This window comes from Mandrillus leucophaeus, unplaced genomic scaffold, assembly GCF_000951045.1.
Source record: "Mandrillus leucophaeus isolate KB7577 unplaced genomic scaffold, Mleu.le_1.0 Scaffold8, whole genome shotgun sequence".
Classification (NCBI taxonomy): domain Eukaryota; kingdom Metazoa; phylum Chordata; class Mammalia; order Primates; family Cercopithecidae; genus Mandrillus; species Mandrillus leucophaeus.
The window spans coordinates 3,433,323-3,451,245 of record NW_012108696.1 but is presented as its reverse complement, the minus strand read 5'-3'; the positions used below and the strand labels follow the sequence as shown (position 1 = coordinate 3,451,245).

Sequence of the window (17,923 nt, the reverse complement as noted above, 5' to 3'; positions counted from 1 at the left end):
CAGTTGAGATGTGAAACATGCAGTCTGCCCTTCAGCTGTCCAAACAGCTGGCCTGACTGCTGTCCCCCTCTGAACTAATGGCCACAGTGGCCCTGTGCGGATGTGCCCCATGGCTCTCAGAGGCCTAGGTTTGCTTTGGATTATGTCAGTCCTTGGCTGTGCTATGCTAGAAAAACTGTGCCTGTAGGTTTTTTGAGGCATGGGCCAACCTCTTCTCTTCCATGAATGCCCCTTGACATTTGAAAGCAGGATTCTGGATTAGGCAGTAAAACGCAAACTTGGAGGGAAGCAGCCTATGCCTGGGCCTCTGGTCTGGAGACCACAGCCTTCCATCTACACCATGTGGGGCCAAAGAATTTTAGTCTCATCCACACGTGCATAATCTCCATTGTGTGTGTGTTGCAATCATTTTCCTGACATTAATAAACCAGTTTTGGTAAACAGAGCTCCAAGAGTCAGGATCGCAAGTCAGAAAGCAAAGAAAAGAGAGACATCTTGTCGTTTGATAAAATCAAAGAACAAAGGGAGAGAGAGCGCCAGAGGCAGCGGGAACGGGAGATCCGAGAAACGGAGAGGCGGCGGTGAGTGGAGCTGGGCGGGGTGGTGGGCTGGTGGTTTCCTCTGGGGGTGGCTGTCCTTCTCCCAGCTGTACTTGGAGTGAGGAGTCTGTGTGCCCGAGAGCCAGTGCCTGGGCCGGCGGGTGTTGTGCTTCGCCTGGGTCCCTGAGGCGCAGGGGCCAGCACCTGTTCACACATGAGCCGCCAGACATGCCAGGTGGCATGAAAGTCATCAAAGGGCCAGGTGCAGTGGCTCACACCTGTATCCGAGCACTTTGGGATGCCAGGGCCAGAGGATCACTTGAAGCCAGGAGTTCGAGACCATCCTAGGCAATGTAGCGAGACCCCCACCTCTACAAAATATTTAAAAATTAGCTGGGCATGGTAGCGTGCACTTGTAGTCCCAGCTACTCAGGAGGTTGAGGTGGGGGGATCGCCTGAGCCCAGAAGCTCAAAGCTGCAGTGAGCTGTGATCACAACACTGCACTCCAGACTGGGTGACAGAGTGAGACCCTGTCTTGAAATAAAGTCAGGGAAGCCCTTTACAGTATATGGGGTTTGGCTATGTTGCCAGGCTGATCTTGAACTCCTGGGCTCAAGCATTCCTCCTGCGTCAACCTCCCTAAGTGCTGGATTACAGGCTGAGCCTTCTGCTGGCTCAAAGTCTATTTTTGCCCCTCCTCTGGTGTTGGACCTTGGCCGGTGCGCAAAACCCAGCCGTGTGTGACTTTGATGGGATGGGATGGTCCCTGGGTGCTGAAGTCTCGGTCTTCCCTATTGAAACCTCTCACACAAGGTCAGAAACTGCAAGCCGAGTCCAGTTGTCATTTTGCCACGGCTCCATTCTTGGCTGTGGTCTTGAAGGTTTGTCCCTCTCTGCCTTGACATTCGGCGTTTTCATGTTGGGATACTCGGCGTTCTCTTGTCACTTTTCCTCAAATATTGCTCAGTAAAGCAAAAGCTGTGCTCATAGCATTTGGAAAATGTTCTTGAGCGAACCTAGAAATGTTGCCAGCTGTGCTGCCTTTGCTTTTCTTGAGGTGACTTTCTTAGGTAAGGTAACCCCCTGCACGCGCAGCTTTAGGGAAGCCCGGTGAGCTTTTGGATCCAGTATTTTTTTCTGCTTCCAATTCACACCCAGTTTTGGGCACCGGGCTTTTTCTCCGTGGAGGCTCACACAGGGGGTTCAGGGCAGCCTCGCCTGTCCCCGCAGGGAGCGCGAGCAGCGGGAGCGGGAGCAGCGCCTCGAGGCCTTCCATGAGCGGAAGGAGAAGGCCCGGCTGCAGCGGGAACGCCTGCAGCTCGAGTGCCAGCGCCAGCGGCTGGAGCGGGAGCGCATGGAGCGGGAGCGGCTAGAGCGGGAACGCATGCGCGTGGAGCGTGAGCGCAGGAAGGAGCAGGAGCGCATCCACCGCGAGCGCGAGGAGCTGCGGCGCCAGCAGGAGCAGCTGCGCTACGAGCAGGAGCGGCGGCCGGGGCGGAGGCCCTACGACCTGGATCGGTGAGTCCTGCCCAGAGCGCGGGCAGGACGGAGGCCAGCGTGGCAGCGGTGTTCACCCTTCCAACAGAACAGCGGCTTCCCTTCCGTCCCGGGAGGGGGAGAATGAAATTTGATATGGAGCATGCGCCCTGGGGACTCCCTGTAGCTCTCACTGGCCGCTGCAGGTTTATTAGTTCACTGTCACCACTCGAGGCTGTGTAGCATCTCCCCCAACTTGAGTTATTCTGGGAAACTTGATGGCTGCCACTTGCTGAAGGGTTTGTGATGCTTTTCCTCTCCACTTCCCCGTGGAGCATAACTGTTCTCTGTCTTGTGAGACAACCAAATGCCCATTAGGCCCAAGTTGGCCACCGCTGTCTCTGCCAATCTCGTGTCCTTGTAGACAGAGAGGCAGAGCAGGCGCTGTGGAAAAGGAAATTGCCTTTGGTTTAGAAAGTAGGTTTATTGGTCTCTAGCTACCTGGAACAGCTTAATTGACAGTCACCTGTCACCCCACTCTCCATGAGCCTAGTTTTCTGGTAAAAATCAAGAAGATAATTGGATGCCATCCGGAGCTGTGTGTAGTTCACCATCACCTCATCTAATTCTCTTTGCTTTTGCAAGAAACTCAGAGGGAGATTCAGGCTCCGGTGGAAGGCAGGGAAAGTAAAAGTGTGGCAACTCGAATGCTATTCCAGAAGAATCAAATATTTCATTTCACTTGCATTTGTGCTCATGAGTGGGGATCAGGGTATTAACAGTCTCATGAGACAATGAGTTCACAGCAGTGCTCCTTTCGGGACTGTTGGATGAGAATACAAGTGTACCTCTCGGCTGTTAATGGGGGTTTTAATTTATCAAATCAAAGCAATGATGATCGAGTGTTTAGAGATTAGCCCTGCAGGGCATTTTAAACGATACTGGGTCTGGGGAGAGAGCTCCCCTCCCCACCTCCACCTCCTCCCTTTTTCTCCTCCTTTCATAAATGGAATTTGCATTCTTTTAAAATAAAAACCAGACGAGATGATGCCTATTGGCCAGAAGGAAAGCGTGTGGCGATGGAGGACAGATACCGCGCGGACTTTCCCCGGCCGGACCACCGCTTCCACGATTTCGATCATCGAGACCGGGGCCAATACCAGGACCACGCCATCGACAGGTCAGTGGTCCTGTCCCCTCCTTTAGCCACAGTCATTGTGGGCACTGGCGCATCCAGCTGACCTCATTCTCAGCCCAGTGCAGGGGTTCCTGTGTGCTCTGAAGCCTCGTTTACTTCTTAGATGCACAGTGGGTGACTCTGACCTTGCCCAGAACTTGAGCGAGTTGCTGGAATTGGCGGCCGTTTACAGAATCCCCAGCTTGCCTCATGGGAAGGCATCTCAGAGCTTGTTCCCGCGTGGCCAGGAGGGACCTGGGTGGAGGCCCCCCGACACCGAGCTCTCTTGTGAGGCAGCGATGTTTGTCAGCACAACCTTGTTCTGGGTTTCATAGCTTCCTGGGAGGTCTCTCCATAGCTGCTCCCCCTCTCCGTTGGCGCCGCTAAGGAGAGGCGTGACCTGAGGCATGCTGGGGCTTTGGGGCTTTCGTGCCTGGACAACCAGCAGAGCTTCCTGTGCCCGAGAGCTACCAGAGAATTGATGGAGGACATGCAAAATTTCTCATGAGGCCTGTTTTGCATTTCGAGGGTCTGGGTGGGCTTTTTAGCCTTTTGAAATGAGGAGTACATCTAGTTTATTAAGAAGACAGCACTTGGTTTTCCAGTTTAAAAGTCCTGTCTTTGGGCTCCCCTCAGCTGCACATCTCTGACCCATTTCCCCGTTCATTGGCTCCTTTAGAAGGACTGTCAGAGTGGGCAGAATGGGAAAGGGAGGCTGAGAGGCCACACTCTTCATTCTGCTGGATTTTGGGGTGGAGTTGGTGTGAATTTTGGCAAGTCCCACGCGTTGGGTCAGACCAAAGATTAGGGATCATTGGAGGCCTCTGTCCCTGTTCCCCTGACTGAGAGCTCTCTGAGGAATCTGAGTTCAGTGAGATCTGTATTCCCTTCTCTTTAGGATCCGACTTTGTTCCTGCCCCCAGAGAAAAGCCTTTCGATTTGAGCTAGCTTTTTGCTTTTTTCCAGGCCAGTTACACTTTTTATGTGATGGGATGGAATAAGTATCCCAGTCGTGAAACTTACCTGAGCTACAGAAATGTGTAGTAGTGCCTGGCGCTGTTTGAACAGGATCTTTTCCTTTTGCAGGAGGGAGGGTTCGAGGCCAATGATGGGAGACCACCGGGATGGGCAGGTGAGTAGAGCCGCGATGCCAAGCCCTAGGGCCCCTGTGCTGCTGTGCGGGCATGACTCACCATTTCTCATCAGGCGGCCGCTTTATCCCGGAGAGGTGGCAGTTCAGCATGTGTGGCGGGTATGGATGTGCGGGTTCTGGCCAGCGACTAGATGCGCAAATATTTAACGGGACGTGGTGGCTCGTGCCTGTAATCCCAGCACTGTGGGAGGCTGAGGTGGGTGGATCACCTGAGATCAGGAGTTCGAGACCAGCCTGGCCAACATGGTGAAACCCCTGTGTCTACTAAAAATAAAAAAAATTAGCCAGGCATGGTGGCAAGTGTCTGTAATCCCTGCTGCTCAGGAGCCTGAGGCTGGAGAATTGCTTGAACCCAGGAGGCGGAGCTTGCAGTGAGCTGAGATCACACCATTGCACTCCAGCCTGGGCAACAAGAGCAAGACTGTCTAAAAAAAAAAAATTGTGCAAATATTTGATTGTTTTTTAATGTGCAAGTTTCTGTCATTTTCAAATATGTCGGGCTTGTTCTTCATTTTATCCAGTAGAAACCTCAAGTGTCTCTTCATTGTCCACTTGCTCAGGGAGCCTTTGGGTCTTGGTGCCTGTAGCGTGCCCCTAAGAACCCAAATGGTGATTGTCATTTAGCCCACATGTGCCAGGGTCGGGGGCATGGGGAGCCTGGGGTTCTCCATGTTTCAAGTCCATGCTGGGTGGGCACTGGGGGCTGAAGACCACAAGAGTGGCCCCTAAATCTCTGTGGTGCCATGCGGGTGCCCCGTGCGTGGTGGCAGGGTATGAGTTCTGAGAAGGCAGCAGCCTGGTGGAGAGGTGGGAGTTGGGTTGCAGAGTAATGGCCTATGGCGACAGGCAGCACCTGCCTGCTTCGTGACTGCTGGCTCCTCTGTGCAGAGTTGGTTGGCCAGGGAGGCTGGAAGTGTGGCCCCGCCAGAGCACAGGGGTGCTGACCCGCCCGAGGGCACTCCTGTGATCAGAAAGGAGGCAGTGCCCAGCTCCTCAGGGAAGACAGGGCTCGGTGACATCTTAGTGGACCTTGAGCAGAGCTGTTGCGGGCAGTAACACCAGGGCTCCCCACGCTCCTGGGGCAGTTCACGGCAGTGATGCAGCTGTAGGGGTGCGAGGAGGGGAGCCAGGATGCAGAGGGTCAGCGAAGCAGGGCCCACCAGGGCTGAGGCCTCGCCCTGCCGTCTTCTCTTGGCTCTGGCCCACCTGCTGCCCTGGGGCCTTCGGTAGACAGTCCTCCTGGAAGGTGGGCCTATGTGGGTGACGTGGTCAGTGTCACCTTGTCCCTCTCCTGCCTTCCAGCACTATGGAGATGACCGCCATGGCCACGGAGGACCCCCAGAGCGCCACGGCCGGGACTCCCGTGATGGCTGGGGGGGCTACGGCTCCGACAAGAGGCTGAGTGAAGGCCGGGGTCTGCCCCCTCCCCCCAGGTTAGTGAGTGAGCCCCAGTCGGGTGGGGAGCATCTGTCCTAGCCTGGGAAGAGGTTGGTGCCTGGCTGGGCATGTGCCCAAGGTTTGGTTTCAGCTAGGGCAGCTTTAGGATGGACTACCACGGGTCCTGCCATTTGAAACTCCTGACTCAGAAAGTCCAGGTTCTCAAGAAGAAAGCGCAGAACAGGCTCTCAGGGATGGAACTGTCCAGATCGCCCAAAATGGCCCATCCCCATTCCCGAGCTGGGGAGCGCCTGCAGTTGTAAATGTCTCAATCACAGGGGCTGCGTTTCCACTGGGAGAGACAGCGCAGAAGCTGTCAGTCCTGCCCCGTCCGTGGTAGAGCGGCCTTGCCCTTGCCGCCATGTTGCCTCTTTACGTGTGTCTTCCTCGGGTTTTCTCTCTGACCCCTAGTTGGTCTGGGGTGGGGCTACTCAACCCTGCCCTGCCTATTAGAATCGCTTATGGGGACCTTCCCCCCAGGACTCAGGGCTGAGGACACACTAGGCCAGGTCCTCCATAGGTGTTCAAAGCCACCTTCACCAGCACTGCAGCTGTGGGGGCTGTCCTGAGTCTCGTCAGCATTACTGGGGTACAGGGCTTGTCTGGGAGGACTCTGGGTGCCTCTCTGGTTTCTTTGGCCAGCTGCGGTCACCCCTGCCTGTTTGCCCTGTTGCTGCCTGGACTGGCCGTGAGGAGGCTGGTGGCAGGACCACTTTGCAGTTGCCGCCCTGCTTTCCTCTGTGAGATGAGTGTCCTGTCTGTCTCCAGCCCCGGCCCAGGGCTGCCTTGGCCCCTGCCCACTGCCGCAGTGTGGGTTTTGGTCCCCTGTGCTCCCCTGTCCATCCCTCCCTCTACGCTGAGAGGCTCTTCCACCTCTGCCAGGGACTTTGACTCGGAGCCGTGCCAAGTGTCCCACCTGAAGCTTCTCCTGCATCTCTGGGCAGCACAGACGGTGGCAGTGCTCTGATCAGTTGGTGTAAAGTGTTCTGGGTGACCTCATTAGCATTCCTGTCCTGTCACTTAGTGGGTTTTGTGGTAAATAACTTGGGAATGTAAATGGGAAACTCAGAACCAAAGACATAGTGAGCAGTGGCTGGGCACGCTCGGGTCACCAAGGGCAGGTGCCACACGCGTGCTTTCCACTCAATCCAGGGTGGTATTGTGCTTGCCTGGCAGGTGTGTGTTGGGGGCTCCGATGACCCCTCTCGGGCCTGTGGGCTCACTTGGCCTGACTGTCACTGCAGCCGGCAACCCACAGCAGGCAGACACTCATGCAGATTGGGTCTGGCTGCTTTCCTGCACGGCCACTTAGGACTCAGGACACGGGACTCAGATTTTCATCTCCCAGAGTTTCTGTCTGAAACTTTAAAAAAAATAGCTTTCTTGAAGTATAATTCACAGGACACGTACTTCCCGTTTGACGTGTGCAGTCATTGGAGGTTTGCATGTGGGTGGATCTGTGCAGCCATCCCCAAGGCCGATTCCGAAGCATTTTCATCATGTCAGAAGAAACCCTGCTCCTCTTAGCAGCCGCACCCCCTTCTCCCCTGCCCTCGATAGCCACGGGTTCCTTTCTGGCTCTGGATTTGCTGTCTTGAGTCATTTCTTGGCCTGCGCGGTGTGCCTGCTGGGCCTGGCTTCTCCCTAAGTCTCATGCATTGAGGGCTCATCTCCACATGCTGCCTGGGCCAGCGCTTCCGTCCTGGTTAAGGCTGAACACTCCATTGTCCGGACACACCACATGGCGTTATCTGCTAATCAGTTCATGGTCCAGACACACCACATGGCGTTATCTGCTAATCGGTTCATGGGCGTTGGGGCCCATCTCCCTTTGGCTGTTAGGAATCCTGCTGCCAGGAACATTCACGCACAGATGTCTTTGGTCACGTTTTCATTTCTGTCAGGTGGGACTGGGTTTGCTGGGTCGTGGTAATTCTGCCCTTAACTTTTTGAAGAACCACCAAACTGTTTTCCACAGTGGCCACACCATTTTACATTTCCACCAGCAGTGGACGAGGGTTCTTCCCTTTCCTCGCACCCTCCATGGTGCGTGTTACTGTGTGATTCTAGCATCCCAGCCCGGGGGAGGTAGTGTCTCGCTGTGCCTTGGATTGGCATTTCCAGGTGGCGTTGAGCCCCTTCTCACGTGCTTACTGGCACGTCAGTTTTTGGGGAAATGTCACTTCCCATGATTTGCCCACTCGGCTGCAGCCCTTGCTGTATGGCATGATCCGCCACGCGGCTGAGGTCAGGGTTGATGCGCCTGCTCCCAGCGCGATCCTGGAGGCTCATCAGACGGCTGCATGTCTGCTTTTTTTTTTTGGCAAAGGGGTGGCCGTGACTGGGGAGAGCACAACCAGCGGCTGGAGGAGCACCAGGCGCGTGCCTGGCAGGGTACCATGGACGCAGGCGCGGCTAGCCGGGAGCACGCCAGGTGGCAAGGTATGGGGCTGGCTCCGGGGACGAGGGTGGCTGTGGCCCCCACACGTGTCCAGGGGCTTCCCCAGGGATGGAGTGTTTGCAGACCCTTCTTCTCTTCTAGGTGGCGAGAGGGGCCTGTCTGGGCCCTCGGGGCCGGGGCACATGGCAAGCCGCGGTGGAGTGGCGGGGTAAGGCGTGTTGTCCGAGGAGGACAGTGGTTTGCTCCTGCTCCTCACTTCCTCTCCCGTTTTTGCATGTTTGATCAGCTGGCTGGGTTGGATGTTTTGAAAACAAAGCAAAAAGCAGCTCTTTGCAATTTATTCAAATAACGCTCTTCAGTTACCTGGAATACAATGTGTGATGATGATTTTTCTCACGTGGAAAAAAAACCCAAGCGCTCTAAAGGCTGCGGGACCGTTACTGAACCCATGTTACGATGAAAACGCTGAGCACTTCAAGGGGAAAAAATGTCTGACTTTGTTCCTAGGCGAGGCGGCTTTGCACAAGGTGGACATTCCCAGGGCCACGTGGTGCCAGGTGGCGGACTGGAAGGTGGCGGAGTGGCCAGCCAGGACCGGGGCAGCAGAGTCCCGCACCCACACCCCCATCCCCCCCCATATCCCCACTTCACCCGCCGCTACTAAGTCCCACTCACTGCGAGTTTTCAGGTGGGCAGATGCACTGTTGAATCTGGTAGCCAGGGTTCCCTTGAACTTGGGGGATCTTTTTAAAAGCAAAGCAAATCCTGCCACCGTGTTGTAGCTCAATACAATGTGAACTCACTTTTTTTTTTTTTTTTAATAAATGTGTTCTTGTTCTGCCGTTTTTAAATCAAGGTTTCTGTTAACGAGGCATTCCATTTTCCATTAATAAAGTTTACCATTCGCAGTCTTGCGTGCGTGTGCACGTGCGTGAGTCCTCGTGGCCACAGAGCTCGGGATGGGACCGACCCTGGGCACAGTGGTGTGACCGCATGTTGACTGTTGGCTCTACCAGGCGCTGCCAAAGTCTTTTGCCTGCATCATCCTACTGCATTCTCATAACCGCCCCAGGAAGTGGGGCGTCCAGGTCCCCATCATTGGATGATGAAACTGAGGATGGGGAGTCAGCCCGTGGGAACTAGGAATTCTTCAGGGGGTGCTGTGCACCGTGGGGCCCTCAGACCAATCCCCTTACACCAAGCCTGTCTCTGCGTGGGTAGTGGTGAAGGCGTGCCAGGCCCTGGGGAGCCCTCCCCCTGCCACCTCAGTATGGGGCTGTGTCCCATGCTGGTGTGTGGTGGGCCCGCCCTCCGCTGGCTGCCGAGTGTGTCCACTCAGTGCCTGCTGCCAGCAGCTGGACAGGAGTGGGACGGTGCTGACTCGACAATGGGCCCAGGTGGTAGAGCTGGTCCCTCTGTTCTTCTGGAAATGTCTATTTGTCTGCAAAAGTGCATTTGAGTGTGACGCGTATTTGCTTCCTTAAAGACTGTGCCGGACGAGGCACCTCACTCGCCAGGGTAGCCCGCAGGCTGCCAGCCCATGCGCGCAGCCCTCCGTGCCAGGTCCCTGCAGGGGCCGACCACTGTGAGCGCAGCTGTCCTCTTCAGAATGGGTACACGAGCGGAGCTGATGCTGACCAAGGGCGGGGGCTGCAGGCGTCTTGGGGCAGAGGATGGTGCATGGGGTCTGCCTGGTGCCCTCTTGGCAGGAGGGGCAACCCAGCCCGGTGTGGTGGTGTGGTGAGAGTTAACTGGGAGGGCCACCTACTGGGGACCTCTTTCCCTCCCCTCTGTATCTAGGACAGCCACCCACAGGCCCCTCCTCCAACTGCCGGTTCTGCTGGAGTTCCCCATTCCCCCACTGGGAAGCTAAGTTTTAAAAAAGCCATCTGAAAATCCAGCCCACCTTGCTGCAGACACCGGAGCATGAAAGGCAGGTTGGCCCTGGCTCTTGGCGTCTTGTCTAGGCCTGAGCCTCCGTGAACGCATTCGGGAGCCTCCCCAACGGCGGCTTCTGGAGTCGTTTTCCAGTGACAGGTGGACTGGGCGCAACGCCACCTCCTTGTTGCACACGGGGGCCTTCGTGGCTTGCCTGTCTACCCCACAAGCCAGAGTCTAGAAATCGGGGTTGAGAGCTTCCCTGTTGGGCAATAAAAGGTAGGCTCAGCCTGCGTTGAGGAGGCAGCCTGGGATTGGGAGCAGGCCCTGTTTTGAGATCTCGTCACGGAGCACCTTCCTGGAGATGGGTGTGGCCTCGTGAACTACAAAGCAGCAGCTCAACAACTGCCAGGCCGCCCCATGGGAGTTGGAAAGGGAGCCAATCCCACTGGACATCCTGCAGGAGCAGAGGAGCCCTGCCCTTTCCTGCGAGCCAGGCCTGGAACCAGCTCTGTTCCACGCAGAAACGAAACACTGGAGTTACCGGGACTGCTGTCACAAAGCACCATAAACTGGCTGAGGAAGCTCATTGGCTCTCAGTTCTTGAGGCCGGGAGTCTGAGATCTGGGTGTGGGCAGGGCTGCGTCCTTCCCAGGCTCTGTGGCGGAATCCCTCCTGAGCCTCCCAGCTTCTGACCGCTGCCGAGTGCCTCCGGCCGTTCCTTGGCTTGTAAACACATTGCCCAGTCTCGGCCTCCGTCTTCATGGGGCCTCCTTCCTGTGAGCGTGTTTGCGTCCTGGCTTCTGGTTTCCCCTTTCTTTCTTTCTTTTTTTTCTTTGGAGACACAGTCTCACTCTGTCACCCAGGCTGGAGTGCAGTGGCGAGGATCTGGGCTCACTGCAACCTCTGCTTCCCAGGTTCAAACGATTCTCGTGCCTCAGCCTCCCGAGTAGCTGAGATTACAGGTGCCCGCCACCACGGCCAGCTAATTTTTGTATATTTAGTAGAGACGGGATTTCACCCTGTTGGCTAGGCTGGTCTCAAACTCCTGACCTCTAGTGATCCACCCGTCTCGGCCTCCCAAACTGCTGGGATTACAGGTGCGAGCTACCGCACCTGGCCTGTTTCTTTAATAATTGAGTGTAGGTACGTTAACTCTTATTTCAAGAGAGAAAAGGTGGGTGGAACAAAATATGTGTTATGAAAAGGAGATGCTCTGATGGACATATCCTCCCTTTGGGCAGTTGTGTGTGAATCGCGCTGCTGCGAGCATTTATGGATGTGTATGTGTTTGAACACCTGTTTTCCATTCTCCTGTGCATGTACCTAGGACTGGGATTGCTGGGTCCTGTGGTGACATGTAACTCCTGTGTTTTACTTCTGGAAGTATAGCCAGGCTTCTCCACGGTGGTAGTACCATTATACATTCCTACCAGCACTGCACAAAGATTCCAATTCCCTTTATTGCCAGACAGGGCCTCACTGTGTGTCCCAGGCTGGAGGGCCGTGGTGCGATCATAGCTCACTGCAGCCCTGAACTCTGGAACTCAAGCCATCCTCCCACCTTGGCCTCCCAAGTTGCCGGGTCTACAGGCATGAGTCACCGTGCCTGGCCTTGTATACCATTTGGTGGTGAATTTTGTTATATTTTCCATTATTTAAAAGACATTTTTAAAGGGGAGGGGGAGCGGTGGGGCATCACAGGAATGAGAGCCACTGGGGCAGAAACAGGGAGCTTCTTGAGAGCGAGTTTAGGAGCCAACTGCCTGGCACCCAGCCTTCTCACTACCTGCCTGCCCACGGGCAGGTCATAATTACTCTCTGCTTTGGCTGCTTTAACTGGAAGAAGGGAGTAATCATTGTAGTTGCCATATGGGATATTTACAAAGATTAGTTAATCCACCTAAAAAGCCTGGCATACAGTAAATGCTTAATACATGTTGGCAGGCCCTGGGGAGCCCTATAGGAATAAAGCCTCGGGTACTCACGTTTCACAGGGGCCCTGGCAAAATGCAATGCCAGAGGTCTGGAGGGGGTCCCGGTGAGGAAATGACCAGCTCCAGCCATACAGAAAGAAAACGGCAGGATCAGAATGAAGACCTTATGGCCTGGCGCGGTGGCTCACGCCTGTAATCCCAGCACTTTTGGAGGCTGAGACAGGTGGGTCACCTGTAGTCAGGAGGTCGAGACCAGCCCGGCCAACATGGGGAAACCCATGTCTCTACTAAAAATACAAATATTAGCCAGACGTGGTGGCAGGCGCCTGTAATCCCAGCTACTCGGGAGGCCGAGGCAGGAGAATTTCTTGAACCCTGGCGGGCAGAGGTTGCAGTGAGCTGAGATCGCATCACTTCACTCTAGCCTGGGTGAAAGAGTGAAACTCCATCTCAAAAAAAAAAAAAAAAGAAAAAAAATAGAATTAAGATCTTATGAAATGTCTCCACAGCTACAAAAATGTGTCAACTTCACCAATTGCTAAATTTTGTATTCATAAAGATTTCATTACATTTCAAAACAGCTCCTAGGTTAGATTTTCTCATTCCCAAGGAACTCCCAAGCCTCCACGATGATTGCCAATCTCAAATTGCATGCATGACTCCTAGTCGCATAATTTCAAAGGCAAAGTCAGAACAGGGCCTTTTGATTCCGAAAAAAAAAAAATAAAAAACCAGCAGCCATGAAGTCGACGTTTAGTGGGGATGCCATGCCTTTTAAAAAACAGGTTTGCCGGTTGAGGGGCGGGGGCTTCCTTGAGTCCCAGTGACCCACGGGAGAGGTGAGGCTGTGCCTCCCTGGTCATACGATGGTGACAAATCGATGTTCGCATTCTGCTGTCACTGCTGGGTGGGTTCCAACCTCAGCCCTTCAGCCACATCTTTGGCCAGCTGGGTGGACTAGGGGAGCTTTTCTCTCTCTCTCTTTTTTTTTTTTTTGAGATGGAGGCTGAAAATGTCCCTTTGTCTTGGAGACCAGTGCGTTCACAGGTCCCAGGGGTTAGGACATGGGCATCCTTGTCCGTCACCCTGGGGTACAACAGAATCCACTTTGGGAAGCACCGGATGTGCTTACCAGTCAAGCAGGTTAGACATCTCTAGTCCCCAGGGTCAGCCACTGATTTACACAAAGGACACACACGGGCGTCACACAACATCACCAACCCAGACATACCCCGGTGCAGCTTCTCGGGAAACCGGAGTCAATCCCTGGGAAAGTCGAGCGTGGAAGAAGGTTCTGAGTCCAAGGGAGGCTGAGACCCGCCCAGAGGCAGTGAGCCATGGATCTGAGGCTCCAGCCCAGGGTCCCTGCTCCTCAGCCTCCCTGGATGGCCGGGCGCCCCATGCCGAGGTCACACGGTGGTGAAGAGATAGGTGCTTGGGGCAAAAGTGAGCAAGCTGCACACGTGACTGTCCATAATTTTCACATGCACTTGACCTTTAGAGTTGACCCCAAGGATAACTCTACATGTCCTGCAGTGCTTCCAGAGACAATACTGGGCCAGAAACTGACCCCAAATTACTCCCCGGAGTGCCGAGAGCCACTTCTCTGCACTCCTCAAATCCTCATGAGATGCAGCCGCTCTGTGTTTGCCTCCATCTTCAAATATTGACACAGCAGCTGCCGGGTTCAGTGGCGCATAAGGCACTGAGGACCTGAGACACTGCCCTCCTGGGAGAGCTTCCTGGGCGGTCTGTGAGCCAGGGCCCGGTGGCTCACGCCTATAATCCACAGCACTTTGGGAGGCTGAGGCGGGAGGATCACTGGAGCTCAGGAGTTTGAAAGCAGTGTGGGTAACGTAGCAAGACCCCATCTGTACAAAAAAATAAAATTAGCTGGGCTGCTGGTGTACGCCTGTCGTCCCAGCTACCCACGAGGCTGAGGTGGGAGGATCAGTTGGGCTCAGGAGGTAGAGGCTGTAGTGAGCTGTAATCACACCACTGCACTCCAGCCTGGGCGACAGGCTGTCTCAAGAAAGAACACTGTGGTACTGGCTGTGACTGAAGAGACCAGCCACACATGGCCAGCCCCTTCACATTCCATCCCCTGCAAGAGGTCTGCTCTGACCACTGGATCAGCAGTGCCCATCACCCTCTGCTTTGTCCTTGTCACACCTGCCTGTGCTCGTGGCTCTGACCACTCACTACAGCATTGTTTATTGTCTGCACTCTCTACCACATAGGCATTACTGGGGCAGGCATCTACATCTCCCCAGTGCACAGCCTTTTAAAACGGAGGTTTTGGCCAGGCGTGGTGGCTCACGCCTGTAATCCCAGCACTTTGGGGGGAGGAGGCTGGTGGATCACCTGAGGTCAGGAGTTTGAGACCAGTCTGGCCAACATGGTGAAACCCCGTCTGTACTAAAAATACAAAAATTAGCCGGGCATAATCCCAGTTACTGAGGAGACTGAGACAGGAGAATGGCTTGAACCTGGGAGACGGAGGTTGCAGCGAGTTGGTTGCACCACTACACTCCAGCCTGGGAGATAGAGTGAGACTCCATCTCAAAAAAAAAAAAAAAAAAAAAAAAGTGCTTTATGCAATATCTGGCATACAGTAGGTGCCTAGCAAGTGGTTGCAGTTCTTTGAATTTTTTTAGCAATAGACAGGTCTAAACCAGGGCTTCCCAACTCCTTGCCTGACAGAAATCCCTTCCCTCTGCCCTCTAAGAAGTTAAGTGTGACCCACAGACTTAGGGAAGGGGAATCTTTTGGGCTCAATTTCCGTCACAGCTGTAATCTATAATGTTGCATTACAGTTTTTAAAACAAGAGGCCCCGCTTTGGCCTCTCAAATGCTGCACGCTGTGGAGTTAAGTGCTGGAAACCACTGATGGTGTCTCTTGGCTTCTTCCAGTCTTGCAATCATAGCCGCCTCGTGCCAACCAGCTGTGAAACTGCTGGGGTGCCCCGTGTACCCAGCCACAGAAAACGCACATCAGACCTCGCAGGGAGCTCATAAAAGGCACTGAAGCTTCCCCTGCGTGGATGCTGCTGGCCACAGCAGACCAAATATTTACAGACTCAGCTGAAATGAAACCCAGCAGGGTAGATCTCACAAGTGGTCCGGGAAAGGTCCCCTCGCTCCATTGCTGGGGAAACAGTGCCCAGAGCGGGAAGGAAACCCACTTGGCCAAGGCCCCCTGCCAAGCAAGTTAAGATGAAATCCAGGCTGAAGAGCTGGGCTCTGAGTCCTTTGTTTTCTTGCTCATTTAACTTAGCAAACACTTCTTGGGTACTTACTGCGAGCAGGGCTCCATGGCAGGATTGCAGCCATGACTGAGACAAGCCTGCAGGTTCCTGTCTCAGGGTGGAATGAGACTGGCTTCCTGGAGGAGGGGACCGGGCAGGCCTAAGCCATGAGTGAAGGAGCCCCGGAAGTGTTTTCCAGAAGAAGGAACAGGATTTGCAGAAGCCCCCAGGAAGGAAAGGCATGCCTCCCACCCTTTTTTTGTTTTTTTGGAGCGATGGGGTCTTGCTGTGTTGCCCAGGCTGGAGTACAACGGCGCGATCATAGCTCACTGCAACCTTGAGCTACTGGAAGTAATCCTCATGCCCCAGCCTCCTGAGTAGCTGGGACTCCAGGCATGAGCCACTGCACCTGGCCTAGCACCTTTGAGCAATGGAGCAGGCAGGAACATGGGGACCTGGGGCCGCAGTGGCTGATCGGGGATGGGACCACCAGCCTGTAGGGTTTTCAGCCCTTGAGAAGAAGAGAACCAGCCCTCCTGGAAGGGTTCGAGGGTAACACTCAAATGTGTCTCTTCAGGCCCTTCCTTGCTTGAGGTCCAAATCCTCACTGTCCCCGTGCCCCCAGTCTCCCCATGCCATGAGCACCTTCACCTCCAGGAAGCTAGCACCAGCCAGCCCTGGGGAAGCAGGGGTGAGCCACCCTGGACTCAGGGCCCTGGCTCTGTTAGGACAAAGACACAGTATGGCGGCCAGAAGCCACCTCCAGTTTGGGGATCCTTGCTCCAAAGACCAGAACATAGGAGCAAGCAGGCTGGCAGAACTGGTGGGCACAGCTGGGCACAGTGCCTCAAGCCTGTAATCCCAGCACTTTGGGAGGCCGAGGTGGGCGGATCACTTGAGACCAGCCTGGTCAACATGGTGAAACCCTGTCTCTACTAAAAATACAAAAATTAGCCGGGTGTGGTGGCGCATGCCTGTAATCCCAGCTACTTGGGAGGTTGAGGCAGGAGAATCACTTGAATCCGGGAGGTGGAGGTTGCAGTGAGCTGAGATCGCCCCACTGCACTACAGCCTGGGTGACAGAGCGAAACTCTGTATAAAAAATAAATATATCTTTGGGAGATCGAGGCGGGCGGATCATGAGGTCAGGAGATCGAGATCATACTGGCTAATACGGCGAATCCCCTTCTCTACTAAAAATACAAAAAATTAGCGGGGTGAGGTGGCGCATGCCTGTAATCCCAGTTACTCGGGAGGCCGGGGCAGGAGAATCTCTTGAACCTGGGAGGTTGCAGTGAGCCGAGATTGCGCCACTGCACTCCAGCCTGGGCGACCGAGTGAGACTCGGTTGGGTTTCACACCCCCACCTACTCAGCCCCTGGCCGAGTCATAGCAGGTGGACACTCATGGGGACCAAGATGCCGTCGAGGGACGGGGCCCAAGAGATGCGGCTATAAGTGGGGGGTGCTGGGTCACTGGAGATGCCTGACTTGCTTATTGAAGAAGCCTCAGGCTCTGGAGGTGGGGGAAGCCGTGGGCGGGGAGAGAAGGGGGAAAAAGGATGGAGAAAGACACCGGGACACAGAAAAAGAGAGATGCAGGGAGAAGAGAGACAGAGGCTGAGACACAGAATGAAACACACACACACACAGGGACGCATTAGACGCAAAAGGAGAAACAGATGGACCCAGGACCTGTGGAGTTGTGGATCTGCCCTTGGGGCAGCCGGGCCTGCCTCTCCATGTGTCCACTAGGTGGCGCCCAAGAGCCACGCTCTGCAGCGCAGCCGACCTCGCTGGGCCTCTCCTCCTGCGGGAGCCCCGATTTCTCTGCCCGCCTTGTGTTTCCCCCACTGGGCCCAACACCACCTTCGTGGGCGGCCCTGGGGGCGCAGGTGGAGGCTGGAATGAGGGCTTCCTCGAGGATCGAGGGTCTCCAGAGCCTCCCAACCCGGCCCCCGGTAGGCGAAGGCCCTGTTAGTGTGTGTGTCTGTGCTTAGAGTGAGTTTGTATTGGCCTCAGGAGTGGACGTGCCTGCTTCTGTCTTGGGGTGTGGATCTGGTGAATCTCCGTGTGTGGGGCTTAGGGCTGTGTGTCTCTCTGTGTGCATCTGCGTTTGTCACGGGGCGTGTGTCCCCGTGTGTATCTGTGTTTGCTCTGGGGGGCATGTGTCTCTGTGCGTGTGACTGCGTGTCTCATTTTTCTCTTGCTACATATCACGGCTGTATTTGCCTTGGGTGTGTCTGTGGCTCTGTGTGACTGACTTCTCCTCGTGCTGTGTACATTTTGGTGTATCTGGGCTGACCAGTGACTTGTGTGCCTCGTTATCTCCATGCCCCTTGGAAAGCTACTTCTCCCACCCCTGCTCACCTTTCCTGGCGGCTCTGTATTGTTTTGGTTCTTGAATTCACCAAAGAATTCAAGAACCGAAACATTTATGAAGTGCTTGCTGGGGCCCCCTGGAGAGACAGGAGCGACTGTTCATGGGGCTGTGTGTCTATGGGTCTGACCATAGATTTAGATCCTGCTCAAACTAAGCATCTACTATGTACCAGGCCTTGGATCGGGTACTGTTTTCATGCTATGCGTTCAGTTTCCTCATCTGTAAAATGGGCCTGATATTCGACCGGGCGCAGTGGCTCACACCTTTAATCCCAGCACTTTGGGAGGCTGAGGC

General features: G+C 54.8%; 1 protein-coding gene across 4 annotated transcripts in view; it reads left to right on the top strand.

Annotated features, from left to right (window-relative positions):
• SAFB2 (scaffold attachment factor B2) overlaps nucleotides 1-9,092 on the top strand; it is a 36,780-nt gene extending 27,688 nt beyond the window's left edge. For 2 of the 4 annotated variants that reach the window (XM_011967379.1, XM_011967378.1), the window contains exons 14-21: nucleotides 445-581; nucleotides 1,771-2,058; nucleotides 3,056-3,196; nucleotides 4,280-4,325; nucleotides 5,649-5,779; nucleotides 8,113-8,225; nucleotides 8,326-8,392; nucleotides 8,692-9,092. In XM_011967379.1, the coding sequence (XP_011822769.1) occupies nucleotides 445-581; nucleotides 1,771-2,058; nucleotides 3,056-3,196; nucleotides 4,280-4,325; nucleotides 5,649-5,779; nucleotides 8,113-8,225; nucleotides 8,326-8,392; nucleotides 8,692-8,848 (1,080 nt within the window). In that variant the 3' untranslated portion in view covers nucleotides 8,849-9,092. Of the gene's footprint in view, nucleotides 1-444; nucleotides 582-1,752; nucleotides 2,059-3,055; nucleotides 3,197-4,279; nucleotides 4,326-5,648; nucleotides 5,780-8,112; nucleotides 8,226-8,325; nucleotides 8,393-8,691 lie in introns of all 4 variants that reach the window. The other 2 variants (XM_011967380.1, XM_011967381.1) reach the window with 1 other exon arrangement.
• Nucleotides 9,093-17,923: the final 8,831 nt, after the last annotated feature.